Here is an 18,746-nt window from a genome sequence, read left to right on the forward strand (position 1 = left end):
CTATAAAAAAATAATGATCTTTGTATAAAGATTCAGGGTGTGATTTGGTATTATATTGGGGATGTAATTTACTATTTTCGAATACACATGAGATGCGGATATGTCACAGCATTTGTAATATTAATACAAATTCTTTCTGCTCACTCCTATTTTTAAACATTGCTCCAATCAAATAAAAATATAATCTGCCTGATAGGTATACAGCATGTGGCATGTTCTGTCATCCTCCAAAGCTTCACACTTTAAGAGATACTTATTAAAAGCACACACACATAAGCCAGCTGCACTATGTGAGCAGATAATTTAACATATATAGACGCAAAAGTGCAACTAATTCATATTACACTTAATTGTTTTATATGTATCTCTTCAAACATACCACAAATGAGAAAATCCTTATATTGGCAGCTGACCAGCATGTCACACTTAAAACCAGTCGCCTTCATGTTACAGCTCTTTTGAAGTGACAGCTGTCAAAACGTCCGATTACCTCGCTACCTAGATCAGGGAAAACAAAAAAAATGAAACAATAAAAAAATTATATGGACAAACAAATGAACAAACATAAAACACTGAAACCATATGTTTAAGCTCTTTTAGGAAAAATTGATGGCAGGTCCAAGCAAGCGACCTTGAAAAAGTACCTAGGCAGGTACGAAACGCGTTGGACCCCTGAGATAGTGTGGAGGAAGAACAGTGGAGCATTACTGGACTATAACTTGACGATCTTCCTGACTTGTTGACGTCATCCTGTGCCGCTGCTCACAACCACCGCTACCCCACTTACACTTCGTGCAGCTTCCTGTGCAGTACAGGCAATTCAACACGCTGCCAGCACTAGAAGCCACAGATTAAGGTAGGGACAGCTAGGTCGCATTGGATTTAACATACCACTGCACGCTTGCTTGGACCTGCCATCAATTTTTCCTAAAAGAGCTTAAACATATGGTTTCAGTGTTTTATGTTTGTTCATTTGTTTGTTTGTTTGTCCATATAATTTTTTTATTGTTTCATTTTTTTTGTTTTCCCTGATCTAGTTTTAACAAGCGCTCATTTTCCCTTTCCATACTTGATGTTTTTTAATTGAGCAGCTGTATAGACATACCTAGCGCAGTTCATTTATTTTTATTCTTGACCTCGCTACCTAGTTTACTCATCTTGTGCAATATTGTTGCAACCAGCTTAGCATTTGTAACTTCTGTAAATGTCCCATTTAGGAGCTATTAGGTTTGGTCTCACATTCTACTGCCCTTTTAACCATTTAAATTCCAAACAAAGGCAACAGCACACTCCAAACCATATACTGTACAGTATTTATTTTGTGTGACCAGCCCCCTGCTGGCTATCTGAGGAAGTACCAAGTGCTGTACTTGGGATACAGAAAATAAGGTGCCTCTGCAGCGGTCTAACGTATATCTTTATATTCCAGTGTAAGAAATAAATCATTTGCCACTCTGATGCCAGTACAGTCAGCATGAGATCTTGGGATCTGCTGTACTTTCATGCACTGAAATGGTTAATCACTACTGTAAACAATCACATTTAACCCTGCTGAAAGGTGGAGAGGCCAAATAACATGCCACCCTTTCAAGTCCAAGTAGACTATTTCTTCTACCACAACCAATACATTTTTATATATCTGCAAAACCAATGATATCTGCAGCACTGCAGTCAGACTCTGGAAGTGGCGTGCATTGCGTTGGTGACATCCGCCACTCAGCCTTCTCTTGTGCTTAGTAGAAGAGGTGGAGCGGCTTCATGAACAGGTTCTGGTATACATGCACATCCAAGGTTAGCAGGTAGAGTTCCTCTTTTGATATTGCTGAATCAGAGGCACCAAGCATTCTGGGAGGCCAGACTGAAGTAGGAAAAAGTGATCCAGGAGTTCCTGGGCTGTTGCTCTTTCTGCGGCTTCCCGTATCAACATTCGCTCCAAGAAATCTCGCAGAATCGGGGACGCCTAGGAAAGAAGCGAAAGCCATCAGCACTAATGCATCATTTCATCTACTGACCCAGCAGCATGATCACCACGTGTGTTTTCAGTGTAACGGTGGGTACACACTACACGATATCGTTCAGCGCCGGGCTCTCTCCCCCATTCCCTGACATGCAGCAACCTGACGAGATTGTCAGGTTGGCCTGCATGTCAGCCCGATGAACGATGATGATGAACGACCCGCGGGAACGCGCATCGTCGTCATCGTTCATCTTTTTGGTGTTAAAAATGGACGATAAAGTGGAAGACTGAACGATAACGATATCGTTATTGTTCAGTCGTCCACTTTATCGCCCAGTGTGTACGCACCATTACAGTATTTAGCCAGATTATACTTTGTGGGGGCCCTTACCAATAAAATTATCAAAATTCTATACATTACTGGTGATGCTATTAAAAAAGTGTAATGTGTAAGTACTGTCAGCACCACAAATGTGTGGCACACACTGTAGTGCCCAGTTCACAGTATGCCAGAGTGCCCGATCCACATTATACTACGGTCTAGTGCCTCCAGTTCACATTATACATCCCCACTGCTATTCACTTTCCTGAGATCTCATAATTATTATTTATTTACTTACAGCGCACACAGTTTCTGTAGAGCTCTAACAGGTAATTAGAGTACCCGGAGGTAACTCACGGGGAGAATATACAAATTCCACACGACTGTAAATGGAATCGAACCCAAGACCTAGTGTTGTGAGGCAGTAATGCTGGGAACTTGCAGGCTGCAGCAGGAGCTTAAAGGAGCATCTGCTACACCGATGCTGGTGATACGGCAATGTCTGGGGGGCCCTGGGCGACTTCCCTTGGCTGCCCGGTTTATCCGACACTGGTTACTCCTGACGAATGACAGAAGAATATTCCTAATTGCTAGGAGACTTAAACCACACATAACATGGCAAGAAACTAGAATATTTGTGTCTTGTTTCTGAAGACTTCCAGTCATCATTAATGTATACGCTCACCAGGCAGCAAAGGTAACAGGCACCTGCTTTCTTTGGAACTTTGTAATTTAAATGAGAAAGTGGAGATTAGGGGCCTGATTCAGAGGTGGATGGAGTTGCAGCCACAACTGTATCTTTATGGCTAATGGTGTTGTCGATTGATTTCATACAGAGACACCCACATGCTACAGGAGGGGCAGCTGCATCTTTACATGGTGCAGACTGTGTAAAAGCAGCCTGTATAATTGGCTGTGTGCTATGGGCAGTGCACAGCCATTTACACATACTGCATTTATACGCCACACTGTGTAACTGTACATAACCCCCGAGTCCTGGCTATGGTTAGGGGTGTCAGGAGAGGCGTAAGGAAGTTGCTATGGGGAGCCCTTTCAGAAGCTTCATTACTGCATTTAATACATATCATTTTCCAGTACAGTAACCTTTATTGTATCGGTGTGGCTTTTAATTAAGTAGAGCAGATTTACATACCTCATATATTAGACTGTGCATTGCTTGGGTATTATTAACAGCGTTAATAAATGTGGTCCTGCCCAATAATTAACATTATATATATAAATCTACAAATCTTCAAAAGGGCTCTCAAGATCTACTACTTCATCAAAGCCTTCCAGCTCTCATCCTAACCCACTGTTACTTGCTCCTTCATCCTCGTCTACCCATCTGTGTCACATCTGTTTGTCTACCCCGCCACTTTAGAATGTAAGAGCTCACCAGCAGGGCCCTCAACCCTCTTGTGCTTTTCTTTACTTTCATCTGCTCCTCACTTGGGCATCTAACACCTGGTTGCTTACGCCCTGTTGCTTAATTGGATGTTATGATCACTAATGCAGCAATGTATATAAACCTTGTCCTTGTCCTGCATTGTATTGTACTGTAAGTCACGTGTTGCTTATTCACTTATTTGTCTATGTACTTTGTAAGGCACTGCGGAACACTAATAAATGATAATAATATAATTAAAATAACATAAAATGAGAATCTACTGTACATGATTGAAATGTATGTTGGGCTTTACCTTATGCTGCACATTTTTAAATAAATGTAACTACTTTTCCACTACTTTCTAGTATATATCTTTTTTTAGGTTGCTTAACAACCATATGATACATTCTTGTATGTATGTTTTTATTGGGTTGGGTATGACATCCCAGCTGGTCAGAATACAGATAGCAGCATCCCGACAGCCAGAATCCTGACAACCAGCGGAACAAACGGTAAGTGTTTTAATAACCCTCCCTCCAGAGCCGTAACTAGACATTTTGGTGTCCTGTGACAGAGAGAGTATTGGCGCCCCTGCTCCCCCCATTTTTTAAATAGGGACATAAGATAGCGCACCTGAAAAAGGGCCATGGCCTCATGGGGAAGGGCCAGGCAAGAGATAGGAGAGGCCAGGAGATGATGGGGATAAAAAAAGAGGAAGCTACAAGTGAGAATAATAATAAACAGGAAAATTGACAGGCCCAAACAGCGCCCCCTGCGGTGCCCTGTGCCATGGTACTGGTCGCACTACCCTAGTTACGGTCGTACCTCCCTCCCCGATGCCTAACCCTAAGTGTCTAAGCCTACCTCCACCTTGCTGGAACCTAAACCTAACATCCCCTCCCCGGTGCCTAACCCTATGGGGCACATTTATCAAAGATCATTTGAGGTAAATTCCCCGAAAACACTTGTTTTCGGGGGTTTACCTCAAATACTTAGTATCCCCCGAATGTATGAAGGAGGGACCGCAGCAGGTATCTCCGATACCTGCTGCGATCCCTCCATTGCCGCCGGCAGCCGCCTCCCCCATAGGTTTCTATGGGGGATGCGATGCTGCCAAATGTATCAATATCGGGAATGCTTCGCATAACCGATATTGACCCCAGCAGCTAACGCCATGTGCAGATAGCGTTAGCCGCTGTGTCCTATGGGCACTTACCGCATTTGAGCCGGCGGAGGGATCTTCCCCCTTAAAAGACGAGACGCAATGGGCGCCGCTCATGTGCAGTCCGCGGGACTGCGCATGCGCAGCAGCCCGGAATGTGCTCCGGCCACATCGCAGGGACGGGCTCTTTTCGGAGCCCGTCTCCGTGCATGTGCAGGTCATACATTCGGCCGGTATGATCGCATTTTGCAATGCGATCATGGGCGATACTGCATGCCCTGATCGCATTGCAAAATGCGATCCTTAATAAATGGGCCCCTAAGTGTCTAAGCCTACCTCCCCCTTGCTGGAACCTAAAACTAACATCCCCTCCCCGGTGCCTAAACCTAACCTCCCCCTTACTGCCTAACCATCCCCTGTCACCCTGATACTTACCTTCGGGATGCCGACAGTCAGGATACTGGTGCCCAGGATCCCGACCTGTCGGGATTTCGGCTCCATTATTTAGACTAGCGGCATTCCGCACGCCGGGATGCCAACGACATCCCGCTTTCATTATATGCACCATCTTTTGTTGTGTATTGCATTATATACACCCTCTGGTATGTTCAGGTGACACTATCATAGTAAATACACATATACTGCAATTAGGCAGTATTAGGGCAGCACAGACGGTGTAATGGTTAGCATTACTGCCTCACAGCACTGAGGTCGTGGGTATGATTTCCACTACGGCCCTAACTGTGTGGAGTTTGTATATTCTCCCTGTTCTTGTGTGTGTGTGAGCATGTGGTAGGGAATCTAGATTGTAAGCTCCACTGGGGTAGGGACGGATGTGAATGGTCGAATATTCTCTCGGTAAACAATTGCGGATTGTGTTTGCGCTAAATAAATAACTGTTAATAAATAAATGACAGCTGACCTTGTGAGGTATAACCTATAAACTGGCTGGTTTACCAAGTTTGATAACATTGCAGTTTATGGCCACTAGGTGCCCTCGTAGCTTTGGTGCTCCTATTGTATATCCAAGTGTTATTTATGGAGGATCCCAGACCAGGTAGGTAAGGCCACAACTCATACTTGCCGACAATCAGCTCCAGCCTTCCGGGAGGGAGCTGATTGTCAGCTAACAGCAGGGGGCGGGGCCGGCCATTGGGGGACAGAGCCGGGGTAGGTCATTTGGTGCCACATTGGGGAGGAGTCAGGGGTGGGGCCGCACAATTGTGTCATCGTGGCTCCGCCCCCTCTTCACAATGCCGTTATTTTCAGCATTGTGAAGCAGCGGGCGGGGCCACGATGACGAGATTCTACGCAAATCGCGTCACTGCCCCCCCCCCCCCCCGGTGCGGGAGTTTCTCGTCTTTTAAGGGGGGAGGTCAAATCGGGAGGGTAGGCAAGTCTGCCACAACTAATTGCTCTCTGATTCACAAGAGGTAATCAAAACCTAGAGAGGGGATTACTATGTTTGATATATAACCGAATCAGTATAAATGATCGCCGGACTACAGCCCGGTGGTTCAAATCCCGACGCCGGCAGCCCGATGGTTCAAAATCCCGACAGTGCAGGTAAGTATACTATCCCTAACCCCTCCCCCCCCACCCCCTAACTCTCCCTTAGGTGTGCCTAACCCTAATCTCTCCCCTAGTGCCTAACCCTAACCTACCCCGTTAGTGCCTAAACCTAATCCCCCTTCCCGCACCCTAAACCCCCCTCCCCGCACCCTAAACCTAACCCTTCCAGGGGGGTGCCTAACCTCCCCCCTAGTGCATAAACCTAACCCCCCCTTCCCCTAGCCTAACCTCTCCGGGAGGGTGCCTAACCCTAAGTTCTCCCGGGGGTCCCTAAACCTAATCCCCCCATCCCTGGCTAAGTGTATACTTTCACCCGGCTGCGGACGATTGATCCGGCTTCCTGTCGGCGTTGGGAATAACATAGGCGTCGGTATTTCGACGCCCATGTTAAATCCCTTGCCGGGATTCCTGTGTCAGGATTGAGATCCCGTATATAACATGTCGGACTATTCACTGATGGCTTAAAGGTATATTGTTATTTTCTTATAATACAGGCTCATTCATCATTAATGTAATGCAGGAGATATAACTTGTATCTCCTGGTTACAATTCACTCCCGATAATTTCCACAGTCCCCATACTAAAGTATGGGGAGGTAGAAATTATGTAATTCATCAAGTTCCGAAAAAGCATTTTTTTTCCAGAAGCTGTGAGTGATACTGTACGTCACCGTGAGATGGCGATCAGTATCCGATACCCATCAGAAGATGCCTTTTACACTGCACCTCATGCAATGTAAAAGGCTCTTTCCAGTGCACTGTACCTGCTGCCTTTTGGAGGGAGAGAAGAGCCTGCCCGTCACCGCAGGAAAGAAGCAGCAGGGAGGGTGATTTTGGTGGGCCTGCAGCTGGCATTATTGCAGCGTAGCCGGCGGGCAGGACTGACAGACAAGACCCGGTGGCACGGAGGGGAGAGCGTGGGATTTGTGGACCAGGGACGAATAGCTGTAGAGAGAGTGGAAGCGGTAGCAGAAGGTGAGGGAACTTAGAACACCAGAGAAGAGGAGCCGGCAGGATCGGGGGGGGGGGGTTTCGTAAACTGCCAGATGTGTGTATAGGTTGGGCTGCCACTGGGACACGTCCGGCTTTCTGGGTCTCCCAAAAACTTTGTTTAGAATAAAGGACACATAACAAATCCCCTTTAGAAATGAGTATACATGTTTCTGTAATATAATAGAGAATTTATTGATATATAGAAAAACAAGAGATGGGTCTTAAAGCGGAATTGATCCTCCTCTCTTTTCTATTTCTCAATAAATGAATTATCTTTTATACAACATATACATGTATTCTTATTGTTTAATGGGATTTGTTAGGCACACTGGTCCCTCTACCTCTTATACTAAATCTCTCTCTCTATTACACACACACACACACACACACACACACACACACACACACACACACACACACACACACACACACACACACACACGGGTCTATTCATATACAACATGAAGTGGCTACTAAAAGATTTCACTATATATCGCATCACATCAATGCGATAGTGATGTTTAGTAGTCATTCATGTATACTTACCTCTCCGATGTCTTCCTGCGCTGTCCGGCCCCGCCGCAATCCCTGTACATAGTGAGAATAGAGACGTATCTGGAGCCCGATATGCCTGCTTCTCACTGTGCATGCCCCGGCGTCCGAGAGCAGCACTTCACGTCACATCTGCTGCAATGGACGCTGGGAAAAGGGGATGTGACCAGCGCCGGGTGCCGTGCAGGCAGCAGGGAAGTATGCAACTTCCCTGCTCTGTTCAGCTTGCGGTACAGATTACGCCATTCTCAGGTGGCGAATTTGTACCGCAGGATAGGGACGGAAAGCTGAGCTTTCCGTTCCTTTAAGAATCGCACTAATCATAGAAAAGTATGGTGATGTGATCCAGGTATGGATCGGGTACACCGCTGGAAAAATATTACCACTTCTCCAGGGTAACTTGCTCCGTGAATGGCACGAAGCAGAGACGAGCCCTGATTTCAGCTAAACAGGGCTCTTCTCTGCTTCATGAATAGACCCGATCGATGGCTATTAGGGTTTGTCACTCACTTTGTGAGAGTTCCTCATTTTAGGAGGTGGGCTGTCACGCAACATTTTCATGGCCTGTACAGGAGAGTCACTGAAATACGGAGGCTCGCCATCCACCATCTCAATCACCATGATCCCCAGAGACCAGATATCCACCTGAGGGAACACGAAGAGGATAATGAGGTAACGTCATTATGATAAGCTGTACAATACAGATAAATGGCTTAGTAATGCTTAGTCTGTAAGATTTCTGAGACATGGAAACATCACAAGTCACAGCTAGACTCAATGGCAAATAAAACGTGATTGCAGTTTGACAACAATAGCCATTAGCCCATGAAGAAGGGAGACGTAACTCCCAAATGCCCAATATACAGATAAAGTAGGATAGGTAAAGTAGGCGGGGCTCTGACTCCCAAACAGGGCTGGCTCCAGGGGTCGGAGCACCCTGTGCCGGCCCTCTCCAGTGTGCCCTATGCTCGCGCGTGGCGTAGAAAGTGGGGGTGTGGCCTAATTACCATAGACCACACCCCCTATGTGACGTTTATTAGGGGGTGTGTCTGCCTCCAAATAACGTCAGGCAGGGGGGAGCCTGGCTGAACAGCAGGACAGTACTGTCCCGCTGAAATAGGGTTGTTGGGGAGGGGTGTGCCCTCTATGGGTGGCGCCCCTGTGCGACCGCACAGGTCGAACACCCCTAGAGCCGGCCCTGCTCCCAAATCTGCTACAGAGACAGCACAGCAGTCCTAAGGGCATCTAATCAAATGGGAGACACTGTCCTAGTAATGCTGGAGCAAGATATTTATATACCAACAACAGGGGCTCACACAGTCCCATTCCTGCCTAGGTTGTATCTACGAGAATCTCAGTTTAGATAGTATCATTGAACCTTGTTTTATTTTGTTATGTCATTTTACAAATTACATTTTCAGCAACTCAGCTGCCTTATAATAAGTGGTCCAAGGGGGTGTAATGGAGGATGCTAGAAATACATTCCATTCTTTATGTATGACATAGTCCAGGGGTTCCCAAACTTGGTCTTTAAGGCATCCTACCAGTCCAGATTTAATAATATCCATGCTTGGCATGATTCCATTGGTACCTCAGACATTTTGATGTAACAATTTGGGCTAAAACATGGAAATCCTTATAACTGAGGTGTCAGAAGGAAGGAGACCAAGAAGGTGATCAGATGTGCAAAGGCACAGGCTGAAGAAAAAATGGCCCAGTCAGTAAGTAAAGGGGCCAAAACTTTTTTTAAGTATATAAATGAAAGAAGAAAATCAAATGGTGGAATAATAAGAATGAAGACAGACAGTGAGAGTCTTGTGTAGGGAGACAAGGCCATAGCAGATCATCTAAGGAAAAGGTCCTAACAGAACTGACAAAACTGAAAGTGGATAAATCAATGGGGCCTGATGGGATACATCCAAGGATACTAAATGAGCTTAAAGGGGTTCTGCGAACACCATTAACTGAATTATTCAACCAGTCTCTAGCTACAGGAGTAATTCTAGAGGACTGGAAAAGAGCAAATGTAGTCCCACTGCACAAAAGTGGAAGCAAGGAAAAGGCAAGTAACTACCGACCAGTGAGCCTTACATCAGTAGCAGGGAAAGTAATGGAATCACTATTAAAGAAAGACTCGTGGTACATCTCAAATCCAACAATTTACAGGATCCCAAACAGCATGGGTTTACTAGGGGGAGATCATGCCAAACAAATCTTATTGATTTTTTTTGACTGGGTGACTAAAGTAATAGATCAGTTGGGGGCCGTATATGTAGCTTATCTAGACTTTAGTAAGGCTTTTGACACGGCCCCACATCGCAGACTGATAAATAAACTTGAAAACTTGGGACTGAATTCTAAGATGGTTAAATGGATAAAAACTTGGTTGCATAATAGGAAACAGAGAGTTGTAGTAAATTGAGTGCAGTCTCGGGAAGGAATTGTGACAAGTGGTGTACCCCAAGGTTCTGTACTTGGACCAGTGCTTTTTAATATATTTGTTGGTGACATTGCAAATGGTATTAAAGGGAAAGTATGCCTTTTTGCAGATGACACAAAAATATGCAATAGGGTAGACAAATGATGGAGGATCTGGGTAGATTAGAGGAATGGTCAAGAACATGGCAACTACAGTTTGATGCTAAAAAATGCTAAATTATGCACTTGGGTCTCAAGAACCCAAAAGCTAAATATAGTATTGAGGGTACTCTAATGGTAATTACATAGGAGGAAAGGGATCTAGGAGTCACTATTTCAGATGCTTTAAAGGCAGTGTAACAAAGCATTAAGAAAGGTAAGTCAGATACTTGGTTTCATAGGGAGAGGAATGAGTAGCAGGAAGAAAGAAGTAATAATGCCACTGTATAGGTCATTGGTACGGCCTCATCTAGAATACTGTACTCAGTTCTGGAGGCCACATCTCCAGAAAGATATAAATACATTAGAGACTGTACAAAGAAGGGCAACTAAAATGGTGCATGGTCTACACCACAAAACGTACCAGGAAAGACAAAGAGATCTCAATATGTATAGTATGGAGCAGAGAAGGGAAAAGGGGGACATGATAGAAATGTTCAAATATATAATAGGTTTTAACAAGGTACAGGAGGGAGACATTCTCCAAAAGAAGAGAAGTACACTACTAAAATACGAGGACATGCACTGAGACTGGAGGGAGGTTGATTCAAAGGAAATTTGAGGAAAAATTACTTCACAGAAAGGGTAGTAGATAAGTGGAATAGCCTCCCATCAGATGTGGTAGAGGTTAAGACAACAGAACAATTTACACATGCTTGGGATAGGCATAAGGATATCCTTACAAAGAACTGAGGATCACATAGGGTTGAGGTTACCAAAAGGTAACAAAGGGCAGACTAGATGGACCAAGTGGTTCTTATCTGCCGTCAAATTCTATGTTTCTATGTAACCTGCACTGCTAGTAGGGGCGTATCTATAATGGGTGCAGGGTGTGAGGGGCCCACACCGCACACCCATAGGTAATTATACTTACCTATCCGCTGATTCCCGAACTGCTGCTCCGCAGCGCCGGACCGGCGCTGTAGAGCAGCAACCACTCACAGTGATCTGCGCATGCGCAGAAAAAATGTCCCCGGGAAAGTAGGCGCGGGCGCTATTTTTCCAGATACTCATGGATGCGCTGTAGACTCGCAGATGAGCTGCGGCAATTAGTGCCACTGAGCCGCCGTAAGAGAGGAAAGGCCCCAAACGGAGGCTGCACAAGGGCCCCCTCCTCTCTTAAAACGCCACTGATTGCTAGGGTGCCTTGAAAACCGAATTTGGGAACCACTGCCATAGTCTATTGATGGTAGGAAGCAAGGAGGGAGGGGAGGTTCCGGATCGTTACAGTGAGCAGCGATCTGACACTTTGTGGCACCTAAGATGTTTCTGATTAGTTTGGCTATAGGTTTGGAGGTCTTCAGAAGGGGACGAGGGAGTATCTGGATCTCAGGTGATTGGGCCTCTTTATTTTTGGTTATGCCCCTGAGTGCTGAGGCAATTTTTAAGTCATATCAACTGCTTACCTCTGTGCCATACGCAGACCTTATAATGACCTCTGGTGCCATCCAGTATGGTGTGCCTACTAACGACTTCCTCTTTGGAACATCTTTGCTAATTTGAGCACAAAATCCAAAATCAGAAAGCTTTACCTGCAAAACAAAAGTCAAAACTTATATAAATGAATAGGACCATGTATAACAGTGGTGTACCTGATGAAACATGGAAATCTGGCCTGATTGCTAAATTGCTATATCAGAGGTTCCCAAACACAGGGCCTGATTCAGACCCGCTCGCGAGCGTTGAGCGCTCGCAAGCGGGTCGATGGTGCCCTAGTGCGCATGCGCACGACGGAGGGAGCTCCGTCGTGGGCAAGCGCGATACACGGATAGCGACAGCCAAGCTGTCGCTCCGGGTCTCGCACCAAAGAGGGCGTGCTGTCGATGGTGAGTGACAGCACGCCCATTTTGGTGGGCGTGGCTGCCAGACGGAGGCGTTCCCATGGGAACGCCTACCCTCTGGATCCGGCCCCACTGACATCACTAGTGATATCAGTGGGAGGGATTTTGGCTCTGATAGAGCCAAAATCACTCCAGGGCTTGCGGTCACCGAGACCCTACCGCAGGGTCTCATCGCAAGCCCGATGGTCGCGATGGTCTTGACCATCGCGACCATCATCATGGACGCTTGCATAAGCTGTGGGTGGTAACCCACAGCTATGCGAGCGTCCAGAAGGACGCACCAAAAAAAACCAAAAATGCCCTGAATCAGAGCGGGCGCTCGTTCAGAGCGTCCGGCTCTGAATCAGGCCCACAGTCCTCAAGGCTCCCCAACAGCTCAGGTTTTAGAAATGTCCATTGTTGAGCACAGGTGGTTAAATCAAATTGACTGAGGTACTAATTAATTCACCTGTGCTCAACCATGGATATCTCTAAAACCTGAACTGTTGGGGAGCCTTGAGGACCGCATTTGGGAACCTCAGGTCTATGTCATTGGCAAAATGAGACAGATCGGGCCATTTGGTAGAAGGATATTGGTAGTCTGTGATGCAGCATATATGAGCATATCTGGACTGATTCACTTTAGTTTTTGGAAAACTTCTCTTAATAGAACCTTCCCTGTGTAGTGAATAGGGGTGTAGGTTGTTCCCCTCAAGGACCCTACCTGAAGCTGTGTTGTCAATCGTGCCACATGCTGAAGTACTCAAATCTGTTTAGTTATCTCCACTAGAGCTCCATAGAGCTGTAATGGATTGTAAAACGTATCTGCACGTACCACATCCAAAGAGGCATCACCAGCTGAAAGGTCTGGGGAGTTAAAAGCTGGTACTACACATTCCTCAGTAATGTGGAAGCTTGATACCACCTTAGGTAGGAAACCAGGGCGAGTACGAAGAACCGCCCTGTCCCTATGAAAAATCAGAAAGGGAGGGCAACATGAAAGAGTCCCCCAAATCTGACAACCCTTCTGGCCGTAGCAACGGCTAGAAAAATACAGTTTTAATTGTGAGCCATTTTAAAATCCACTGAGCCCAGTGGTTCAAATGGCGGTCCTTGTAGAGCCCTAAGGACCACAGTCAAATCCCAAGTAGCCACCAGTGGAATAAAGGGAGGTTGGATGCGAAGCACACCTTGCATAAAGGTGTGTACATCCGGAAGAGTAGCAATCCTACGGTGAAACAGTACTGACAGGGCAGAAACCTGCACCTTCAGAGAAGCAAGGCGAAGCCTGTGATCTAAGCCCGGCCTGTAGGAATGCCAAAATCCTGGATAATCCAAATGTCTGATGATTATAACCTCTGGGGCGACACCATTCAAAGAAGGCTTGCGAGCTCCGAGTATGATGTTCACCACCGAGCTAGAAAAACCCCTGGAACTCAAGAGGGCAGTCTCAAGAGCCACGCCGTCAAAGACAGATGACTCAGGTCCAGGTAGAGGCAAGGACCTTGGGACAACAGGTCTGGACGTTGAGGCAACATAATCGGAGTGTCTATGGATAGACTCCAAAGATCTGCTTACAGTGACATCTGGGCCACGCTGGAGCTACCAGCAGTAGCATACCTCCTTCTTGCTTGAACTTCCGAATCACCCGTGGCAGAAGGGAGAATGGAGGAAATAGATACGCAAACTGGAAGGTCCATTTGACCGACAAAGCGTCTACCAGCAGAGCCCCCACGTCTCTTGTTCTTGAGCCGTACCTTGGCAACTTGTGGTTGTGCCGAGATGCCATTAGATCTACTTCGGGAAGTCCCCATTTGTTCACCAGAAGCTGAAATACTTCCTGGTGAAGTGACCATTCCTCTGGGTGTACATCGTGATGGCTTAGGAAGTCCGCTTCCCAGTTCAGGACTCCCGGGATAAACACTGCCGATATGGCTGGGACATTTTTATCCACCCAAGTCAGGATGCGGGACACTTTCATTAGTGCCGCCTGACTTCGAGTGCCTCCTTGGCGGTTTATGTAGGCCACTGTGGTGGCGTTGTCTGACTGGACTTGCATGGGTTTTCTGTGAAGAATGAGCCTTGCTTCTGAAGAGCCCTTAGGGCCGCCCTGAGTTCCAATATGTTTATTGGAAGCACGGACTCCTCTATTGTCCACCTTCCCTGGAAGAGGTGTGAACCCGTCACAGCACCCCAACCACGGGGACAGGCGTCCGTTGTCAGAAGGACCCACTCCGGGATCCAAAAGGGGCAGCCCTTGGCAAGGTGACTTGTGTGGAGCCACCAACTCAGAGACAGACGAACCTCCGGAGACAGTACAGTACCAATGTATGGGTTCGTATTCGGCGTGGAGATCCATCCCATCTGGAAAGAATCAGTGTCTGTAGAGGCCGAGAATGGAACTGGCCATACTCCACCATGTCGAAGGTCGACACCATGGAGCCCAGTAACTGCATTGCCGAGTGAATTGACACCCGGCGACTGTGCAGGCAGCTGCGAACCTGCTGCCTCAGCGTGGTTATTTTGTCCCTGGTCAAGAAAATCCTCTGTTGTTGAGAATCCAACAATGCCCCAAGATGTAGCATCCTCTGTGAGGGCGTGAGCAAGGTATTCTTCCAGTTGATCAACCAACCGTGGCTTTGTAGCACTGTTATTGTCAGCTGTAGATGCTGAAGAAGTAATTCCGGAGACCTGGCTAGAAATAGTAGGTCGTCCAGGTAGGGCAACAGATGGACCCCCTGCAGCCGCAGTTGGGCCGCCATCACTGCCATAAGTTTTACAGTCAGACAGCGCTAGCAACAGACACATACAATGCCAGGAAAACCTGCACTATACTGCATTATTATCAACTAACTAGACCTTGTGTCTAGTAGGAATTGTGCTACATACACCGACCTGCTTGGAGGAGGGGTATATAGGGTGACCCAGGCTCCGCAGCTCCCTGTGAGACTAGCATTTTATGCACATTAAAATGGCCGCCGGAGGACTCACAAGGGGTTTGCCTGAGGGAGAGCAGCCTGCAACCGCCAAACCGCTGTGGAGAGGCGCGCAGTGCAGCGGGGGAGGGGCCGGCTGTGCCATATAGGGAGGGCCAGGCCCGCTCCCCTGGCGTGCTATTAGACCCTGGGATGCCACAATGTCCGCACGTTGTCACCCCCTATCCCTGGTGGTCTAGTGACAGCGACTGGTGCCACACGGAGCCTCTTCCCAGGGACCCCTCAGCCCTGGGAAGTAAATGAACTGTGTTATCAGCGGGCATCCGCAGTCCTGGGCGCCTGGGGGCTTTTGCTAGTCAAAACCCCCAGACACTCGCCGCGATCCCTCGCGCAGTACCAGCGTCTCGGCGCCGGCGGAGTGGCAGGATGGGTGTCCGCTGGACAACCCATGCTCACCACTCTGCAGTAAAAAACAACTATTTTCTGGGCTGTCAACGCAGCCCCTCTTGAAGTGACCCGTGCCGAGCACCTACGAAACTGAGGTGCCTTGGCCTGGGGGCGGGGTATAGGAGAGGAGCACGGTGCATCCTGGGAGCACAAATTTAATTATTGAGGTGCTCGACGACTGATGTCATCAACCTATACCCCCGAGGTCTCCTGTAGAGCCCTATGGACCCTGCAGCAGAAAAATGTTTTAAACCCTGATCTTATAATTTAAACTTGAAATAACATTTTATATATTCTCCTCTTATCTTATTAGATGCCCAGTCGTCTGATTATGAAAAAGCTGCAAAGTCTGTAGGACCTGGTCCTTTTTATACAGCCCCCAGATACTGTCCCCACCTGCAGGCTCTCAAAGTGCCGGGTGGTAGGCTGTTTCTTGCTGGGTGGTGTACCCACAAAAAACAGCCTGGGGAGAACCCAGGCTTTCAGCTTCACATGACAGGAGTCTTCCTGGTGCTGACTGTGCTTATGTGACATGCAGGACAGAGTCTATGACAGGTCCACATGTAACCTAACGTAGGCGAAGGAATATTTGTATTATCTGTTCAATTATTTTGCTTTGTAACTGGAGAGTTCTGAATATTGGTCGGTGTTGAAATATAAATATATATATATATATATATATATATATATATATACACACACACACATATACATATATATATATACATACACACACAGTATATATATGTTTCATGTTGCAGATCACACAAAAACAAGGCTTACTGTATGGCCAAAACACAGACAAAACCATGTACAATTAAAGCATCCCTGTAGAATAGTGTACTGTGGGTTAGATGTACCAAGCCTTCTAAATAGTGGAGAAGAGGACAAGTGGAGATGTTGCTCCTAGCAACCAATCAGCTATTAGCTATCATTTTATAGAATGTACTTGATAAATGCTAGCTAAAAGCTGATTGGCTGTTATGGGCACCCTGTCCAGTCTTTAGAAGGCTTGATACATCCCACCCTATGTACCTTAATAATCCTCACAAAAAATGTATTTCATTTTATTGAGTGAAAATGTTTTGAATGCTGCAAATAGCATAGAAATGAATGAAAGCAAAGCTTGGCAGATAAGCGCACGCTCAGGTCCATTCAATTACAACATTTTTAATATCAGCATGCAGGTTAATTTAGCAGGGTATGAGAACGTACATTACACACTATAAAATAATAATAATCCTAAAGTTGATGGTGAACACTCACCCGCCCGTCTAGTGTGAGAAGGATAGAGTCACTCTTGATGTCTCTGTGAATCACACCCTGGGAGTGCAGGTACTCCAGAGCTTGCAGCACAGACTTACAGACAGTAGCAATTTGCTCCTCGTTCAGTCTGAAATACAAAGCAAAGACCTAAGGTTACATTTGGTGAAGACAAAAGGACATTCTAGTGAAGAAGATTAAAGGGACATGTTCTATATTGCAGGATGCTAGTGACAAGATTCAAAGTAGATTTCAGTAACCTACTTTACAGATGCCTACAAAAGCTGCACACCTTCATTTTCTCATGATGAACCTATATGCATAGAAAGTACACAAACGATTGTCAATGTTCTAGCATAACATATAGATTACTATGCCTGACTTGCCTACTGGTGGTTTCTGTGAACAAAATACAAACATACTATGGCTAGAGACAACGGCGTAATAGGGCAGCAGTGCGCCCTGTGCCAGTCCCATCCCCTAAACCCATGACATCATGCCTAGGGGTGGGGCCGCTGGCTCTGGGAAGTAGAGCCATAGGCAGGTGCCGCGGAGCAGCGACGATGATGCCACCCGCGAATGGCACAGGCCACACACCCCTAGTTACGGCTCTGGCTAGAGAAGGTGAATATATATAGGTGAGCCCCAGGTTAAATTAATTCCTGCAATAAAAGACAAAGTAAATATTGATAAAAATAATCCTGTAAGGCCTAATATAACATGACGAAGGAGAGGGATTTGTAATAAAATACAGACATTTACAGCAAGTATGAACCATGCTGTAAGTTACATGCTGTACGTTACCTGTTTTTACTTCATAAACTGATTTACAGCTCACTGAAACAAGCCAGTGCTCGATGTTGTAATATTTATTTTATTTGTTTGTCATAGGATTTGTAACCTTGATATTCTCTGTATATGACGTTCCACATACCTGGTTTGTGATACGATATCAGTCAGAGCACCTCCTTGTACATATTCCATCATAACCCACAGTTCTTCCCCTACCAAGTAGCTCTTATACATCTCCACCACATTGGTATGCTGGTAATCCCTCATGATCACAACCTGCATAACAGACAGAACAAGGTTGCGTGAATAGTCATCAGCCAATTACAGTTCAATATACAGCGCCAACTGACACGAGATGATGACTGATAATATTGACAATTATTGGCAATTACTACATGGAGGTAATTTAAGAAGCACAAACTATCCACTGTGCTGTGTAAAATCAGCTCTGGTCCCGCCATGTTCATTGATTTGCACAATAGCACCGAGATTTACACCAAAGGTTTGCAAAGCATATTTGCCTACTCTCCAGAATGTCCAGGAGACTCTCAGAAGTCGTGAGAGCTTTCCCAGATTTCAAAGAGTATAGACCAGAGCAATGTGGAAGTTAGTGCAATCTATAGTATACGATATTAGAAGTAGACATCAACAATAAGATTATAGTGCAAATATGCAGTCTAACACAGTGGCAGATGTAAATAAAATGGTGAATTTATTCACATAATACACAATAAAAGATGGGTCTCATGCTGAAGAAACCATCATGGGAATAAGAAATATATAATATACAATACAAATAGTCACGACAATAATAAATGATAATAAAAAATGGGTATTTTGAAAATCAGTAAGTCCAAGCAATAAAAAAGTGCACATGTATCTCTGAATTTGGTTAAATTGAAGAAAA

General features: G+C 45.9%; 1 protein-coding gene across 6 annotated transcripts in view; it reads right to left on the reverse strand.

The window, feature by feature from the left end:
• Nucleotides 1-1,022: 1,022 nt before the first annotated feature.
• PAK6 (p21 (RAC1) activated kinase 6) overlaps nucleotides 1,023-18,746 on the reverse strand; it is a 167,452-nt gene continuing 149,728 nt past the window's right edge. For all 6 annotated transcript variants that reach the window (XM_088460791.1, XM_088460787.1, XM_088460789.1 and 3 more), the window contains 5 exons: nucleotides 17,982-18,115; nucleotides 17,051-17,177; nucleotides 11,988-12,113; nucleotides 8,455-8,589; nucleotides 1,023-1,960 (listed from right to left, as the gene is read on the reverse strand). In XM_088460791.1, coding sequence (XP_088316917.1) covers nucleotides 1,793-1,960; nucleotides 8,455-8,589; nucleotides 11,988-12,113; nucleotides 17,051-17,177; nucleotides 17,982-18,115 — 690 coding nt within the window. In that variant the 3' untranslated portion in view covers nucleotides 1,023-1,792. The remainder of the gene's footprint in view (nucleotides 1,961-8,454; nucleotides 8,590-11,987; nucleotides 12,114-17,050; nucleotides 17,178-17,981; nucleotides 18,116-18,746) is intronic.

Source organism: Taudactylus pleione, unplaced genomic scaffold (genome assembly GCF_031769625.1).
Source record: "Taudactylus pleione unplaced genomic scaffold, aTauple2 ptg000985l, whole genome shotgun sequence".
Lineage (NCBI taxonomy): Eukaryota > Metazoa > Chordata > Amphibia > Anura > Myobatrachidae > Taudactylus > Taudactylus pleione.